Source organism: Hydractinia symbiolongicarpus, chromosome 10 (genome assembly GCF_029227915.1).
Source record: "Hydractinia symbiolongicarpus strain clone_291-10 chromosome 10, HSymV2.1, whole genome shotgun sequence".
NCBI lineage: Eukaryota > Metazoa > Cnidaria > Hydrozoa > Anthoathecata > Hydractiniidae > Hydractinia > Hydractinia symbiolongicarpus.
Window position 1 is genome coordinate 12216979 of NC_079884.1, and position 19400 is coordinate 12236378.

Below are 19400 nucleotides of genomic sequence, written 5' to 3' on the forward strand. Positions count from 1 at the left end.
CATCAACTCTCAAGCAGATGTATCAATACATGACATTATCAACCTCATACGTCATCCTGCATGCCAACTTTGACTGTCTTTATGACTTCGTTCCTTTCTTCTTACAATAAACTCAGGATTGCCGTCTGTGCGTGGAATAGGAAATTTATTTGTTCTTTTAAGAACAGGAATTACGAAAGTCGCATAACGTTTGTAAAATACCGTGAATATCGCATTGCACAAATTGAAGAGAAAAGTATCGAACTAATTTTCGTGTAATGAATATTTTAAGCTGGAATGTTTTTCATCTAAAATATATCATTTTAGCAGACAAACGTTTTCTTTTCAAGAAAACAAAGTTAAAAATTTAAGTACTGAGATCCAGATTTAAGCTCTCGATGAAGAAATTAAAAAGTATATTTATAAATTGAAGGGATATTTACTAAAAAACGTTTAAATGATTGAGAAAAGGGTCTGTAATTTTTTTATTAGATTTCTTTCGTAATTAAAAAAATAATAAATTTTCTAAAATAACTTTTAAAATAAATAAAAAGGGAACCTAAAAAAACTCTCGCACTTCGCACGTAAAAATTGTGTTAATTTTTGTATTTCTGCGTGAATGCGCACAAAATTACGCGAAGTGTAGCTACTTAGATACATTTTCAGGCAATCTCGATGCTAGGTTTTTTCTCTTTATGATATCGATGTCGAAATTTAGAAACATTTAGAAAATTTTAGCAGTGGATCAAGGAAGTTAAGCTAAAATAATTGGTAAAAAATTCACGAAAAAAATTATGTAAATTTTTAAAACGCTGAAGTTTTACTGTAACTCCTATCTCTAACTGGGAATGATGAAGCGATTGCGACAGGAGAACTATGCTTCTTATTTTTTAACGCTTTCACATAAAAAATACTTAGAAATGTAGAATTAGCCACATGTCAAACGGAGAAAAGAGAGCCAAAAACGAGATATAGACCAAGATATATTTGGTATTTTAACACAAAAATCAACGGGGTCAAAACCAGTGGAGTAGATATATTGTGTTTGTATTTCTTATGTGAATTTTTTGCAACCTTAAAAATTTCGTTCAAAATGATTGTCAAGATTTAGAAAGAAATGAACATTTTTTTGATGATTATCGTCAGCTCACAAGTCACACCCATGCGCTAAATTAGAAGTCTTAAACATAAGGAAAAAACGTTTCTTGAAGAGCCTAGCAAATTCGAGTATTGACTATCTTAATAAAAAATGTATATAAAAAATAGAACAACAGAGAATAACATATTATTGCGTCATTATATAAACATATATTTTGAAAAATAAAATTTAAAACTAAACAAATATATACACTATATACTAAATATAATTTTTATAGAAGCTCAAAACTTCCTAAAAAGGGGGCGTTAATGTAACCGTTTTGAAAAAGAGGCTGTCAGATTTTAACTAAAGTAAAATATATTATTTTCTTTTTTATTCAAATATTGGACTTAAAATTTCATATCTTTCAAATTAAGGCCATAATTTTGAAATAAACGGCACCGCCCACAACGAATTAACATCTCTCACGAATAAACGCCCTCTTAACTAGTATTAAAAACTGATAAATCTCCCGGACATTTAATTGAAGGTTTTTTCAATTTTAAAAACTGAAATTTGTGAAAATGTAAACAGTATTTATACCAACATCATAAACCTATCTCAGGCCTTGATGGAATTTCTCATAAGTATAAGAACAATAGTTTCCATGACAACCTTTTATAAGTTGCCTTGGAAACCGTGTTTGATTAGTTCACACAGGAAAAAAAAGAAAGTTTGTCAACAGGAGCGCCTATATGAGGCGCGGGGTCGGATAAAAGGGAGGAAAAAACAAATTAATTTTTCTAAAAAAAATATTCACCATGGAAAACCTTTAACACGTTGCCAATATATTAATCTATAATTTTAAGAACTATATTTTTCGGCTAAAAACAAATCTTAAAAGCAATATATATATAAGACATTTAATAATAATATAATTACATATAGATAATATTAGAAGGAGTGAAAATTATTATAAAATCACACCGCAAAAACCGTAAAGCGCACAAGGGAAAAAAACTGAAACCAAAAATTCGCTGTAGATAATCTATCAATATTTGTATTGAATACAGAAACAATATTATCAATGGAAAGGGGGTCGCAGAATATATATTTGTTGCTTTATTGAAGTCACTAAAAGTATATTTTAACTGCAAGAAATTTAATGTCTTCTTCATCTTTATAAAGAGCAGTAAATTTGGCGTTTAGACTAGCTGCTAATTCATTGATTTTTAGGCTGAAATATTCAGCCCTGTTTGTTTTTAGCATGTTCTTAAATTTTCAGTAAAGAGGCTTGTGTTCTTATAAAACTATTCGTATAAAAAAAGAGCATTTTTTTGCTACACGATTTTTTAAGGCTAAAAATAGGTTGAAAATTAAGAATATCTTCAGAATATGCCCCAACAATGTAATAAGTCCCTTAGACGTAGCAAAACCTGATTCGTAGATCTCGAATTTTATTTTTCGTCCAGTCCATCATTTTTTTCATGCTTAGACATATCTAGAAAACACTAATATTTGTCAAAACGTTAAGAATAATGAGGCTGAAACGAAAAACACTATTCTTATAAAAAAAAGCGTCAACAACAATGCATAAAGGCTATTTATTTTCTAGTTTCGCAAATAGCTCGTTATATGTTTTAAACCGCGCGACCTTATATATTTACACTACGCCTATGGCTATCATACTTACTTAACAGCTGGCCACTCCAAACAAAATAAAAATTAGAAGATTTGCCGAAAAGAAAAAATTCAAGAAATTTTTTCTCTCTGGAACCCACTTCGCTCCTAGAACTTCCGGGTTAGCTATCACATAATATAATCCTTAAAAAAGGCAAAGGTAGGCAAAATACATACGGATTCCCAATAATTTTGCAGCTTCTAAAAATATCATCAAATGCTTAATAACAACTTGAGTGGCTAACTGTGAAAAAATCATAATCCTTTTATCTTCTTCTTCTTCCTCTTCTTTCTTCTTCTTCTTTTTCTTTTCTCACTTTCTCTTATCAATGGAAACCGTAGACAATATCCATCCTGAGAAATTACACTTGCTGGAGTCGATTTCCATCTCTTTCCTTCTAAACTATTCTGTTTATATATTCAGCGCAGATGGTTTGTTATTGTTTGCAAAATTTGTGTTTGGTATTTACTTTAAGCTGGTGAATTTTATTCAACCGCATACAAATATTGACCATCTAAAAACAAACAATGAATGTTGTACACGCAGTTATAGCTAGAAAAGGATGACACCGAGAATAGAACTTTTTACCACGCGTTAAACATATATGGAGGGAGGGATGAAACGCGAAGAATTTAAAATCCGTGGTCTGGAATTTTAAGAATTATTTTGACAATTAACAAAATACGGAGGCGTTCATTTCACATTTCACATATAGTCCGCCTTTTTTGGTTTTGTCAAATTTCGTGAGACAAAAAACTTGGTCAAACTCCTTTTTTAATATTTCCTGTTATTTTAAAAGGGTTCAAAATTGCTAAAAGGGACACAGGAATCAAGAAACTGATGCTACACCCATCCTACCTTATGTTTCCTCTTCCTTCTTATCTTGCTGTACATGTTCTAACACCTTGGTCACACGCAGTCGTGCTTTCTCTTGTGCTTTCTCCAGTAACTGCAACTCACTTTCTGTAAGACTGCGTGTATTTTCTCTTGGTACACATCTACCGTGAGGTAATGTAATGGGCGAAGAAGAAAAACTTAAATCTAAAGAAAAGATTGAAAATATGAAAAGGGATGATATTGTTGATGTGTATTTAGGGCTAGAAAAAGGATTCGGGAAATAGACAAAATGCTTAGAGTTAAAGTTCCCCTAGGATACAGAGTGACTTGCGAAAAATCAACGTTTTGGTAGATCGAATGAAAAATGGTAAAAATTAATAACAAAAATAAAATCGTGCCTGTGTTTTCATTGGTCGGTTTTGGAAGCTCTGTTACAACTGGTTGTGTATTTGGCAAACCATATGACGGAAAGCCACCAGGTGATGTGTAATAAGGTGATTGAAAAATACTTGGTTGTTTCATAATGGCGTCGTATGGTAAAAAAAGGTTTGGACGTTGTATAGACGCTAGAAAATTAGAATGATGTACAATACAAAACGATTCAGGTAATCATTTGATCAAGCAAAAAGAAATTCCAGGACTTTCTTCCAGGATTAATTTTGTTTGACAAATATTTTTAGAAACTTCAGTAAAAAAAAACGTAAACGGTTCCGCAAACTGACAACTTCACAACCGAGCCTATACAAAAATAGTTTTAAAAAATTATTTTCTAGGAGTTTCGCTATGCATATTCCATTTTACGGGGTTTGAAGAAGTTTCCACGAGTAGTGGCCACCCTGAACTTGACCCTCGACTTCTAAACAAGACCCTCGACTTCTAAATAGGACTCTTGTACACTTAGCGCCGGCATTCTTATAAGCGCTGCGTCTATAACTGAAAAATAATTGGTCAGTGTGATATTATATATAACTTCACTTCCAATAAGTGCCCGCTTAAATATACGGCGCATAATAGATAATATAATAGCTGCATGAAAATTAGCACGGCCGCTTTCTAACGTGCAAAGATATTGTAGCGGTAGCTTATTCGACTTGCAATTATAAGGTTCCAGGTTCGAATCTCAACTCTGGCGCAAATTAAATGTAGTACCTATTTGTTGCCTATACTGACCGTGGACCAGCTTGTGTGATAGTTAAACAAGTTAGAACAATGCTATAAGTGTATCTCTGGCGATATTGTAACATAGTTGGAGAGGAGGAAGAATTAGCTGTTAGGATGAAATCCTCGTTAAACTTCCCTTAAAATTGCGGTAACGTTTTCGGGGTTTTTATTCGTCCTTTGTGTTTTTATCTGAGAGGTCGTCAAAAAAAAGTTCTTCAATCGCCCTTAAGTTTCAGAAACTTACTTGCTACCGAACGGTAAGTATAATTAAGGGAACGCAGCATACAGAATGTGCTAAAAATATTCTTTTTATTAAAGACTTATTAAACCCTTGTAGCTAAGCAACGTCTGCAAAAAGTTCATGTTTAAATAAATAACTTACTTGAAGGATAGAACTGTGCCGTGTAAGGGGAGTGGTAATGAAGTGGCGGCAGGCGCGATGGAAAGGATGACATTCCGAAGGGAGACGCGTAAGAATGTATGTTTTCATTCTAAAAGAAAAGAAGAAGAAATGAGAAAATTTTTAAACTCACTGAGCGAACTAAATATGTTTTAAGAAATACACTTACTTCGTTCGTGTTTTTGTGTGGACTTTCCTTTCTGTCTTTCAACCGAGATTCTTTTTCTTCTTTTTCTTCTTCACTTGACAACCCGCATAAGCTCTACAAATAAATAAATAGAGTTAAGCTTTTCTTTTCGTGTGTGAAAATTTTTATTAAAAGTAACATTATAACCCAAAAATCTACTTACACTTGTTGAAGAAGGTGAAATTCTATTTGCGCGATTTTTTCTCTTCCTTTTCTTCTTGTTTGAGTCACTAAAATGAACACCAAGCCGTTATTCATATTGCACTAATTTTTTATTTACACGTGATGCTCAAAGAGGTTTCTTGCAGTATAATAGCTTAATCGCTTCTGAAAGGTTGGAGCTGTCTAATAGGACAGGAATATAACAATTCTGCAGCAAGAATTATTTTTTTATAGTAGAACCGTCGCACTACGATTGGTACACGTGAAGTACTAGCCGATATCGATGGTTTTATTCATCGTATAAAAGATACTTAAGTTTTTGTCAGCGCCTTTGTTTTCCGAGAGAGTAAAATACTGTTTTATATTTATATTTATATGTTAAAATAAAATAAATATATTGGTAAAAAAAACATTAAAATTTAGAAATAATAGCTACCTGTCTTCCGTTGACAAAGTGTCCTATAAAAAAATTGATAAAGAAACTTCTAAACACCAGACAAGTTTCAGAATAAAATTATAGTCAAATTTATATTTCACTGGGCGAAATACCTCTGTCACGATACTTTCGCTGCATGCTTGAAAAGCTTCGATCGGGGTTGCGTCGTTTCGTCTTAGTTTTCGATTTTGTTCTCTCTTACGAATCCGCTCTTTGTTGCGTATTTTCTCGATATCAATCTGCAAAAAAAAAAAACGCGAAATAAAATAATAATCGTAAAACAATGTTTTCTAGTCAACAATTTGAGGCACTTTTTTATTTTATTATTATTTTCGTTTCGATAAGATTGGGTAGGCGGGAGGACAATGGTTGGCAAAAAAATTCTCTTTGGACGGATTCCGTCGTGTTTTTCAGATTTTTGAATTCCTCTGCAATGCTAAAAATTGTTAAGTTAATCAGATGAAAAAGATCAGTGGTAAAAGTTGATCTCATGTTGCGAAATTTGCAGAATTTGGTTTTTAAGATTAAAAGACTTTTGTGAACTTTCGCGGAAATGAAGTCAACAACAAAAAAACATTTCAGTTCAGATTTAAGAAAATACAAGATCTTTCAAGTCACAACAAGGACAGCTTATCGCTAAAGATAATAAATGTCTATCTGAGTTTAATTCTGTCTGTTGTTTTTTCTCAACAAACCTTTTTCAGAAGTTCCAACTTTTCTTCATTTTCAAATCTTCGGCCACCGTGCATTTTAACGGGCGATACATCATTTTGCGATGTGCGACTAGCTTTTAAATTATCAACAGTAAGCTCTAAATTCGAAATCTTGTTCAACAGCACCTTGTGATCAGAACTATCATTTAATGAGGTTTCCAACTGGTTAAACTCCGGAGATCTGGGAGAAAACGTTCCATTGACAACATGATCCTCATTGATTGATTGACTCAATCTTGTACCGTGTTTACTTTGTGGTAACGAAAGAGACGCATGCGAGGGCGAAGAGGTAAATGAATATTGTGACGATAGCCGAGTTGGTGAGAGAGGGGATGTTACATCTTTATGAAGACGAACACTTGTGGTGCTATGAAGAGGGTTTACTTGGAACTCATTATTCCCCTTTGTAATATCTTCTAGTTCACCAGCAATGCTTGTTTCCTATAATATTAAAGGCATTCTTTACTTATGTCTCAACAACAACAAAAACAACAACAACAACAACAACAGAAAGAACAACAGAAATAACAATGAAACAATAAAAAAAAACAACAACAACAGCACAACAGAAGCAACAACAACAACAACAACAAATGCTAAACAACAAACAACAGCAAGAGGGACAAAAAAAATTAAAAAACAATAAAAACAACAACAACAACAACAACAAAATACCTGATCATAAAGGTTATTATCCAGTCTTGTCATTTCAATGCTATTTTTATCAAAAAAAACTTGGGACGACAATTTCTTTCTATATGGATTTTCTGGAGAGAATCGTACATCTAGATATTTAGCTTTATTTGGTGTATTTTTGTTATGATCTTGTTGAGGTTTATTTATATTTGTTTCTTTCCTCTGTGAGCTACTTCCAGCTGGAATTGGACGAATGATGTTCTGACGTTCGGTAAGAGCAGATGATTTCACTGCATCAGTCGATTTTTGGTGAAAACTGTTACTCCTGGAATGTTAAGAACAATACTTAATTTGAAATACCTTTTTAAAAGATGCAGATCATCATATATAATCGTGTATGAACTGGGTAAGGATTTTCACAGAATATTCGCAATATAATCACTTCACAACATTTTACGTGTTAATATTCTAAAACCAGAATATATCACCAGATTTATAAAAGATCACACTTAAAGAAGTAATACTTGATGTTATTTTTGTGTAACCTTGAAAACCATTTTTTAAGACGACAGGGTTCATTAAACTTTAATAATTATTCACAAAACAAATCAAGAAAAAGAATGGAAGGAGGAAAGTGAGCTGGGAATAACAAAAACACAACGCAATTATTCATTATACGCATCTAATTTAGATACTTAAATGCTTAAAAGATTTTGGATTACCAACCAGAAGGGACTACATTATCTAGAACATGATTGACCTAATCTCACTTGGTTCAACCACAACTATTTCAAAACTATTATCTCACACGGGTGAGATAATAGTTTACTGTACAAAAAGTCAGTTTAGCAAAGGATTCATTTTTTGCACAGTGGCGATGTGGTTAACATGTAAAAATGTAGCTATATCACGTGATGCAAACAACCTTTTAGCACGGTTTATGAATGAACTATGAACTATGAATGAACTTTTCATATGAACACCAGATGTAATTTATACCACCAAGCAGAGTCAGCCCAGGAAATTAGGCCAGCTTACGTTATATAAACAGGCTTTTATCAATAAAAAAATTATTTAGAAAAATTATGATTACCATGCTCCGTAAAAGGCGTTGTTGTTTTCCACACCAGGTTGCGGCTAAAAGCAGAAATTATAAAACGGCCATTTATCCATTGCTAGGTTCATTTATAATAAGAGGTTTATTGCTTTTTTAATTTAATAGTCAATAAATTTCTTCAGCAAGGAATGTCAGATATGTATCACCTCTGTAGTACTGATGTTTCATCTGTTTTTATTGAAAAAAAGAGCCTAATGGACTAATATGAAGGAAATCGTGGTTTTAGTTGGTAGAAGTTTGATAAAATAAGTGTTTTGCGTTTTATTTTAATTATTGCAGAAAAAAGAAAATATCTAGCCCGGAAAATGTGTATCTTAAACAACTAAGTATTACAGTAAGGACAAATCAAACGTCCGACTCACAGCTAGCTTCATCTTTTGCTTGGCTCTGTGCTGGCAGTAAAAGAATATGTTTAACATAATCAACACAAAAACAACAGGTACAAGAACTGCCACGACTATAATCCATGTCTGAAGACCACTGTCAATTTTACGTGCAGGAATAACTTGGATCGGAGCTGGTCTACGAATCACCTAAAATAAAGAATATATCCCAATAAAAAATTGCTGATGATAAAATCGACACTCTGTTGAACTAACATCATAATTTATGCAGCAAACTAACATCAACATCATTTATCCCAAGATCCCTTTAGATAAACTGAGAAAGTTAGAGAACCTCGACTCTCTTACTGTAAATAAAACATTGCAAAAATATGTAGCTTTGTGGTTTGCAAATATTCATATATAAAAACTTCTTTCTGCTAATGACTTAACTTGGAAATATCCAAATTAGTGACATTGAATATAAACAGAGGACAGTACACATTTTTTTTTTACATACCACATATCCAATTCTCTTGTCCATGTCTTCTGTAGGTACTCGATCATAAATAACAGAAATTTGATTTGCAAGCAATATCCTGCCAGCATCTTTCAGATAGAATTGCACCTTTACGTTTTCTTTCATGCCTACTTCTCTCTCTACTAAGGTTAACTAAGAAAGAATATTTTATCAGATGTAATTGTGCTATGCACTATTTTTTGCTTCCTGTTGTTTTATTTTGCATTCTAGATTGATGGCCTAATCTTTGTAAATAAAAAACCCTTAGTTAAACTCATTTGTTCAATAAACACATCATCTTAGGAAAAAGTTACTTTCATAGTGTCTTACTTACACAAATTGATTTTAATTTAGCTCTTTGTATACTTTAAAGAAAGAGACTTTCAATGGGAAAAAAATTTTGCTGTTCGGAAGAACCCTTGAAAATTTTGCATTTCGCAGGGAAAAAAATTCGCGGATGAGCAATTTGGAAATTTTTTACGGGAAAAAACTTTTGCGGACCGATAATGAAGTATTAAAAAACAATATAAAACAAAGGATATGAATGTTGTAATTATTTTATCACAAAAAAAAATACTATATAATATTCTTAGTCTATGATTATGTCTTTTGAATGAAAATTATTTTCTTGTTGATAAAAATTACAAAAATTATTGTTCTGCTTCTTTATCACCTTTGTTATAGTTTCTAAGCCTTTCTTCTTAATGTCATTTCTATAAACTCAGCTAATTAAAAAAAAAAATTAAGACAACAAAACTTGTTTTTTTGCTTTTACTGAGTAGTTAAATACAATTAACTTAAAAAGCCATTACTGGGAACTAAATTCACAAAAAAATTTGCGGGGAAAAACTTTTGCGGACACAAATTTTAGAAAAATTCGCAGAGAAAAACTTTCGGGGACAACACGTTTTAGAAAATTTCGCGGAAAGGCCCTAAAAACCGGGAAACCGCGAAACTTTCTTCCAGCGAAAGTTTTTTCCTTTAAAGTACTATCAATTGCTGCTCCATCCTGCACCCCTTAGAATTTAATAAATTATTTAAGAGCACTGTGTACTAAATTAAATACTGTACAATGTACTGTTGGATAACAAAAAACTGAACAGAAATTTGCCTGCCATACATATTTCCTATATCTGTATTTCATACATCCTTGTTCGCATGTTAGCATATTTAACAAGATTACATTACTGTTGTCTGAAATAAAGCTTCAGTGTAAGCATTTCAAATAGAGACTAAATATAGGAATTATTATACAGATATTTTCACATCCTTACAAAAGCATATATTTCACTTACACAATGTTGTCCCCTTTAAAAATTTAGAATGGTTAATCCCACAAAAAAGTATAAAAAAAGGCAAACAAAACTTACAAATAATTCCACGTCAGATCCAATACTTCTTCGTTTTCGACCTTTGAGTTTGCCATCCTGATACACCCTTTCTAAATTGCTTTTCAAGTCATACCAAAATTTTGTTGTGTTTACATTTTTTTTTAAATCAGGAACACGAATAGTCAGTCCAAGTCGATAATCTGGTGGCACAGGTATGGGTGAGGGAAGCACTATGATTGTACTTACTGTGGGTTTGGTGACTGTCGGTGTAAGTATGATCACTTTCGTCTTGCTCTTAGTATTAGTGCTCCCAGATAAACTTTCCAAAGCGCTTGTTGACTGTGTGTTTATTGGAAATGTACTTGTTGAGGAATAAAAATCAGAGGGTTTGACATGTGCTACCGAAGATGTTGAATAAACATGACTCTCAGCATGAGTTGTAGTAGTTGGAGGTTCTGACGGTGTAAGATAGCTGGTCAAAATTACATGTTTTTTCGAGGATGTGCTTGAAAATATCATCCTTGTCAAGTCTGTTTTATAAGAATTGGTTGATAATATTAATGTACTATGGTTTACTTTTGTTGCAGAAGACATTCTTGTCAACAACAATGACACTGATGGACTTCTATTACGTGTTGATGACACAAAGTTACTTGTTTTTGGATTTATAGTTGAAAACAATGACACTGATGGACTTCTATTAATTGTTGATGACGCAAAGTTACTTGTTTTTAGATTTGTAGTTGAAAACAATGACACTGATGGACTTCTATTACGTTTTGATGATGCAAAGTTACTTATATATGGATTCGTAGTTGAAAATGACACTGGGGAACGTCTATTGTTCGTTGATGACACATTTTCACTTGAAGGCAGATTTGCAGTCGAAAGCAATAAAGTGGATGGGCTGCCATTGTGTGTTGATGACACAAATTTACTGGAAGGTAGACTCATAGTTGAAAGCAATGTATAGTGTGAGGAACTGTACCTTGATGATGGGATGTTACTTGAAGGTAGACTCCTAGTAAAAGCGCTTGTATAGTTTGAAGAACTTTCAAATCCACTAATAGTTTCTGATGACATTCTTATACTTGTCAATAAAAATGTTTGTATAGTGGCAGGTGATACAATTAATTGACTGTCTCTGCTTGTTAACGAAACGCTTCTATTAGATATTAAGGTGATTGATATACTTTTAAAGTGTAATCTTGAAAAAGCAGGGCGACTTAGTGATATATTTACAGATCGGATTGATGATGCCAGATCAATTTTCTTGCTGGTGGATATTCGATATTTACTGGGTTGTGAAGTTGTTAATGTCATGTGTGATGATTTTACACTTGCATTTAATCCCATCCCGATAGTTGAAGTTGGCGATATTTCTGTTAGAGAAGAAAATACAGAAGAGGTGAAATGACTCCTCCGAATAGTTAATAAACTTTGTTTGCTAAACAGTGAGATTGTTACTGTAGATTTAGATGATAATTTCGACCTACTAGAATGACTAATAGTAGATGAAATTTTTGTTTTTGTTATTATATTTTTAGATGGTGATTTTGAGCTTTGGAAATCACTGAAACTTGATAAAACTCCATGAGAAGATGTTTTTGGAGTATTATCTCCATTATTACTAGTTAGTGGTTGTGTACTTGATGTTAGACTTTTTGTTTTTTTCAATTGTGCACTCACAGTTGATATACTTCCAACAGCTGATGTTGATTTGCTTGTAAAGGACACATAAGGATGATTTGTGGTACTAGTAACTTTGTGACCTAATAAATTTGAAGATAAAAAATTCTTGGAGGTAGATGAAGTTCTTCTGCTTGTTGAATAACTGCTTTGGAACACTGAAGTTGATAGCTGCGAGTAAATCTTTGTTTTACCAACAGTTGCACAAGATGATGTGTAACATGCTTTTATACCAGTGCTACTGGAATTAATTGGCACTACAACAGATCCGGTGTTATTGGATTGAAAATTCGTTGAATGCACTTTATTAGTTCTAACAGTTGTTGATGTTGAATTTGTAGTAACACTTACGCTTGATGATATATTATTTGCTGATAAAATCCACTTTTTACTTTGTGAAGAAATCAAATTAGTTGTAACATATGTTTGACTATATGGTGTAGATGTTGTATCAATTGCAGCATAAATATAAATTTCTTGTAATAACAAAACGTTTACAAAAATTTGATTGAGATATGGTCCAACATGGTTCTTCATTTTTATTTAAGTCTAAATCAATAATACATACTAGCTGTAAGCCTGTGAATAATTTTTCCAGGAAAACATTCACAGGAATATACACCTGTTACCACTTGTACCTAACATTTTGGCACACAGAAAGGATTATAATATAGATAATGCATTATTTTAATGTTACATAAACAACAAATAGATAAAAAATTTCATCATTTTTAGTGAAGTCAATATAATGATGTAACTAAAAAAAGTAAAAAAAAAAATGACATTTTAAAAAGCTACTTTTTATGTTTTTTCAAATGGTTGCACTCATTTTTAAAGGGGCTACAGAACAGCTGTTGGTTTTCAACTTTAGTGACTTACACGAAAGTCGACCTGATGGCGGCGAAAAACAAAAATTCTAGATATATAGATTATATCTAGAATTTTTATCTTCTCCAGCCTTGGTCATGTTTTTATTCAGAATGAGTCTCGCTGAAATATTTTTCTTTGTAATATATACTTTTCTAAAAAAAATATTGAACCAGCGGACAAAGTGCGCTGGTCTGTTTATTGCGCAAAACGCGTTTGCCGTAATTTTAATATGTGCGTAAAATATGCGGAATGTGAGCATTTTAACCAATTCGTAGCGCCTTTAAAATTTGTATATAAAAAATATAGGTCATTTTTGGCATATAAAAAAGGCAACATGTGGTTTAAACTGGTTCTTCATACAAGTCATAGTTCTGATCACACACTAAAATTCATAATAGCAAATCTTTTTAAGTGTGCAGATTTTGACAATATTAGGTTTCCTGATTTCTGAGCTATACAAAGTTAATAAATCATGACAACTTATTCACGAACAAATCATTCAGTTATTCAATCAAATTTTTTAAAAAAAGTAGCATTAAGAATAAACATGCATTTTACAATTTCTTTCAAAGCTTAAGCAATTTCTGTTATTGAATTCCCAGTTATTCACTTTTTAACTTTTTCTAGAGGTTCTAACAACCACGAATTTTACATTTCAACAATCTTCCATTATGTGTCTTCATCAAAATTTTGTAGAAATATATATACATATATACTACTGTATTTTCGGGTATATAACCCGCAGGTTATATGTTGATTTTTACCACTTCCACTGTTGGTGCGTGTTATAATGTGGTGCGGATTGTATGATAAGTTTTATTTTTTCTGACATTTATCGTGAAATCTAAAGTTTACTGGTGCAAGCAAGTCAAGGTTTCCTTCAACTTTAACTCTTTTGTGCGTTTTTTCATTTACTTGTAGTACTAACAACCTTATAAAATTGCACAGAATGAAACAAAACAGACATTGCGCAACTTTGACAGTATATGTGGTGGTCTGGGAAGAAAGTAAGGTACACAAAGTATAAATATGCGCGATCCTATACGTAGTAACCTTACTATTATTACGTGATTTAATTTTTACGAGCTCTCTCTAACACACGATTCTGGAGATAATTTTTTCTTTTGTGTTGAATGCAATTCTAATCCATTTATATCTTCGCAATCGGAAACAAGGAAATTAAGACTGAGAGAGACATGACAAGAGCAGACATGTTTATAAAATGATTTGGAGTAAAACTATGTTGAACTTTTTTCTTAACACAATGCAGGTTATATACAAAGGTGCGGGTAAGTAAAACTCACTGATTGAAATTTTATGCAGGTAACACATAGGTGCAGGCTATCTGATAACATCTGGTTTGTAACTCCCTAAAAAAGCTGAGCTGCAGGTTATACGATGTGCAAGTTATATACCGGAAAATATGGTATTTGATAAGGCCCATGGAAAAACCCACTTTGGCAGGAGAACAATGGAAAAGAGAACCGTCACTTAAATTTTGATGACGTCCACAAAGACCTGCCATATTACAAATGAATAGGATCATGTACTTTCAAAAAACGGTTACAGAGATATTGGGGTTTAAAGGTTTTTTGATGGTGTTATCAACCAGTCTATTCCGAAACGGATTTAGGAATTTAAGTTTTAAAAACTTACCTAATTTGTTCCTAGATACCTCTAGTTATCTATGCAGTAAAAAATAACTGACATCACCAACTTATTTAGTCTTGACATTATAACTGCATTGTAATGACAATAAATTGTTATTGACATTGTTGCCGTAATGTCAGAAAAGTCAACAAATAAAACATAACTTTTTTGGCTACATCAAAGGAAAATGAAGATATCCTCTTTGGTGTCCACAGACAGACACAGCTTTCGTATTATTATAATCTCTTATAATAATACAGAGAGTGTGTACGTCTGTTTGTGACAGGCAAAGTGGATGTGTTCATTTTCCTTTGATGAAGCCGAAAAAGTGATGTTTCAAATGTTAAATTTTCTGATGTAACGGCGCGACATCAATAACCCTACTTTAACGTATATGTCCTATATTAAATTAATGAAGCAATCACAGTGCACATAAAATTTTGAGGCCATATAACTTGGAAATGAGGTGGTGATGTCAATGATTTCTCACCGCGTGGGTAACTAGGGACCACCTAAGACTAACTTGGGTAATTTTCCCAGACCTGGGTCCCCAAATCGGTTTCAGAATGAACAGGTTGACGTCATCAAAAAACCTTCGAACCTCAATATCTTTACAACCGTTTATCAAAAGTACATGATCCTATAGATTTTCTTGATCAGCGTTTCAAGATCTATATGATGAATGTAACAGGTATACAAATTTTTGAAAAAATGCTGTACATTATATGGTGGTGGACCAACAGTTCACCACATGTTAATTGCGGTTCCTGAAGTAAGTACTTATACCTTGTTGAGAGGCTTGGCTTTGATTGCATTCAGTATTCAAGTGTCAACAAAGATGGCTACTAGCATCATTGAAGGATATACTTTAGAAACTCAATGTTATTTCAAATCTAGAATGGTAGACTAGTGAAAAGGGTGGTCACAAGGCATGAACACTAGGGGCCCTCAAGGTAACTAACCAATACTGTTGTAGATCCAGGCCCCTAAGATTGCCTTGCCTACCTATAAATTGGGAGCAGCTAAAGTCAACTAGTTTCCATCATCACATTTTGCTAATAGTTTGGTTTGATCATCACATTTTGCTAACTTGCTTAACTGAAATAATTTTAAGCTAGCTCAGGAAGCATCTATCACTGCAACCTACTAATATCATCAACTCCATCTTTTGGCTTCAATTACTCTAATGGCAGTGCATCCAATGACAACCAATGACTGTAGCAAATTTTGGATCATGTACCTCTGGTATCAGGAGAAACCTTCAGATATTTCTTCAGGACAGATATTGCATGCAGCCAGGTCGGTTTGTTTCATTTTATATATTATATCATGTTAGGAGCCCAGAAACTGTCACTTTTTAACCACCCTAGAGCCACTTTTATACAAGTAATGCCAACCTTGTAGCCAGGTTGCCATTATGATAACTCGTTATGTTATGTATAGTGTTGTTTATGGTCATTCACCGCAATAGACGATCATGATACGATCCTGCTCCAACCTGTATATAGTAAATTGTATCTGCGTGAAAATTTGGCCTCGTGTTTTCCCTTTTTAATCTTATAATAGAGTATACTTAGCTAGCCAGAAAAACTTCTTTTTTCCACATCCAAAATAATATTTGCAGGCTTGTTTTCGTAAGTTATTGGTGAATATAATTGCTTTGGGGGCAATATTCAGGCTATAAATTTGGAGAAACTTCTGTAAAAGACATGCAAAACGGTATCTATTACTAATAAAAATTTTGATATTTAATCTATTTGAAACATTTAATCACATGGAAAAGGAGAAATATAGAGAAATAAGCAACAACAACAACACAAACTGCATTGTAAATAGGCTTTATTTGTATTATTAGATCATAGTACACCATAAACAACAACAGATAAATAAAATAAAAATAGCAAAATTATATCATGATTTTGCACAAGTAAAGGCCGCTATATAAAATTTGGTTTTTACGCAGCAATAGCTAATTAAAAACAACACAACCTACCACAACAAGTGAATGACTACTGATTTAGCACAACATTCAGTCAAAAATATGTAGCCCTTATTGGCTAAGACTCTAAAATGTTGAATCAAACTTGGAAATACCTAGCTGTTATGCGATAAACACTAACTACTTAAAATTTTTAACAAAACAAATCATTTAAAAACAGATATCGTTAACTACATTTACACATTTTGTGTCAATCAGGATAGCGATGTATATGTATATATCCTAAGTCATTTCGTTATGTTGGTAGAACCACAAACATTTTCCATGCCTGTCAGCATATAACATTGTTCCCAGGAATTATCTCGATATAAGATTAGAGCTTTTAAACCAATCATCATCAAGTCTTGTCGAAGTCATTCTCCCAAAACTAGTCAAGACTAGTGTTCTCGTCTGTGGCCTTGTGGCATTTTAAGAAATCGTTTAAAAAGTGTTTATTGCCAGGAGCTTTGAATCTACAAAGCAAACATACAAGTTGTTATGCAGCTATTCGATTTATTGTATTGTTATTAAATGTCTTGTTACTTGTGGGTACCCCAAGACAACACAAGAACTTTGAGTTTGAGACAGGCCTTTTTAGAGTTGTTGAAAGTGAAACTATAAACAGTTTCATGCTTAAACTTGCTAGCACAGCAATAGAAAGCTCAAGAATCAATGGAATTAAAAGTAAACAGATGTACCTGAAAACGTTTTCATTATAAAGTTAATGCTATAATTTTGTTAACTCAAAAAAGTCTGTTTATTTTGCCAAACTGCTTTCTTCTGCAATCCCAGGCAACACAGAGCATAAATGTTTTCCAGTCATGTTTCTTCTTAGCAACATTGCTCAATTTCATTCCGCAATCATATATTCAAGCCTTCCATTTACTTGCTGCAAGTCAATACAAAACTTTCTTAGCCTTTAGACATGTTGAATCCTACCCTATCCAACCGACCGGCTACCGGGAGGCAATAACAATAGGTAGAGTAAATTAATTTCAATCTTTCTTTACTGTAAATTTCGACGACTTCGGCGGGATTCTTCTTGACGTCACATATTCTTTGTTTTACAAGAGTCCAAAAGTCCACACTTCGGCGCGATTCTTCTTGTCGTCAAAATTATTTGTTTGTTTAAGAGGATCAAAAGGCCACACTTCGGCTGCTGCCGAAGTCGACTATTTTACGGCAGAAAACAAGGAATCGCGCAACAATCGGCAAAAAGCGGCAAAAAGTAGTTAAACTACCGTGAAACCAGAGAGTTGAGCCTCGTGAAACACTCCTGAGTAGTTTAGATAAATTTTAACTCGACTCCTGGGCGCAAGGAACCTTTTCCGATTACTAGTTTAGATCCACATGATCTTCTCATTGGCAATTTCTACTTAGACGATCCTACCTCACTTTAAGTTGGATTTTTTTAATTTTTTTTTGCAATATGTGTCCAGTCTTTAGGATCAATTTTATAAACATTTCACATAGCTGTATTTTGAATGCTACTCAAAATTGTTCGATCAGGCTATATCTTTTGTGCAATTTGGAAATCTGGAAATGCTTTTATTGTCAGTGCCCTTAATTTAGAATAGTTGGGCATATAAATACGGTTATGCTTCCGATTGTATTCCCTTTATATTAGGCATTTAAATAAGTGTCATTGTAGAGTGATTAAGTACAGTACAGTCTGAATGTAATCTACCGCGTACACGCTAATATCACACCTTTGCGTGGAGGACGGCAGTCGTTTGTCTTTTGTTATAATTAAATCCCTTGAGTGTTTTGCGAGTTTATATTTGCATGTTAAAAAACAATGCGCTCGTGAAGAAATATTGGAGCAAATAATAAAAATCTTTCGCGAAGTTTTATAATACATTGCGCGGGAATGTATTGTAGCGCGTTTCATCTAAGAAACATTCGAGAAGCATTGTTCACAACTATTAAATGCCGCTTTTCGTTTAAAAAATTCTATCGCCTCTTTTCGATTTTAAACTTTAAAACACGATCTAAAAAAGCATTTCTATCGCCGCTATTCGTTAAAACTTTTAAAATTTCCAGGGAGAAATTTGAAAACTAATGAATGACAAAATAAAGTTTATCTTCAAATTTTTAATTTTGTTAATGTAAAAGTAATCCACATGAAAAAAGTTTCTGATGTTTTTTATGAAGAAATCTTCCATATTAGCCATTATACATTTGCCCTAGAGTGATTAATAAATAAGGTCAGGCTTCTATTTTCAGAACTGCTATTTGCATTTAACATCAAGGCATCCAAAACAGCTCCATTTAGGAAAGGGCTAAGGCTGGCCCATTGTTCGTTTTATCAAATGGGGATTTTATTACCCGAATTGTAAAAGGCTAATTTATAGGCACTTGCATGTAGTTTTTTTTTTCATGTCTATTTGTTAAGCCTGTTATGGCATGTTGAATTATCTCGTCGTAGTTCTCGTCAAAAATATTGCCTGATAGATAATGAATTTTCATTTGGGGAATTGGGGGTGCTGGGCTGCCCTGGGCAGCCACAAAGTGTAGAGATGTGCGTGTACCCCTGGAAGAGTATGGTGAATTAAGTACAGGTGCGAGGAGACGAACGACGGTGCACCACGCGAGCAGGACAGATGACTGGGGAAATAACAGCAGAGGGATGCGGCGCTGACAGTCAGAGGT

General features: G+C 33.2%; 1 protein-coding gene and 1 long non-coding RNA gene across 2 annotated transcripts; both read right to left on the minus strand.

The window, feature by feature from the left end:
• Nucleotides 1-1617: 1617 nt before the first annotated feature.
• Nucleotides 1618-13047, minus strand: LOC130612591 (uncharacterized). Its single transcript, XM_057433931.1, has 14 exons — nucleotides 10601-13047; nucleotides 9231-9383; nucleotides 8750-8920; nucleotides 8364-8407; nucleotides 7310-7595; nucleotides 6617-7075; nucleotides 6035-6160; nucleotides 5922-5944; nucleotides 5487-5553; nucleotides 5306-5398; nucleotides 5119-5227; nucleotides 3974-4141; nucleotides 3597-3779; nucleotides 1618-3252 (listed from the first exon to the last, which is right to left on the minus strand). The coding sequence occupies exons 1-13, from the start codon at nucleotides 12785-12787 to the stop codon at nucleotides 3598-3600; spliced, it is 4068 nt and encodes a 1355-aa protein (XP_057289914.1). The 5' UTR covers nucleotides 12788-13047; the 3' UTR covers nucleotides 1618-3252; nucleotide 3597.
• Nucleotides 13048-16592: 3545 nt separating this feature from the next.
• On the minus strand, nucleotides 16593-17966 carry LOC130612595 (uncharacterized). Its single transcript, XR_008975501.1, has 2 exons — nucleotides 17447-17966; nucleotides 16593-17221 (listed from the first exon to the last, which is right to left on the minus strand). It is a non-coding gene; the product is annotated as an uncharacterized LOC130612595 (long non-coding RNA).
• Between the last annotated feature and the right edge of the window lie 1434 nt (nucleotides 17967-19400).

Bases quoted from the DNA above. Each gene is read 5' to 3' on its own strand.
- LOC130612591 (XM_057433931.1), bottom strand. From the start codon at position 12,787: ATGAAGAACCATGTTGGACCATATCTCAATCAAATTTTTGTAAACGTT. The intron at 6,161-6,616 runs GTTTGTTGAGAA...TTTTTTTTGCAG, and splicing joins AGTTGGAACTTCTGAAAAAG to ATTGATATCGAGAAAATACG. The intron at 5,554-5,921 runs GTAGCTATTATT...TGTTCATTTTAG, and splicing joins ACTTTGTCAACGGAAGACAG to TGACTCAAACAAGAAGAAAA.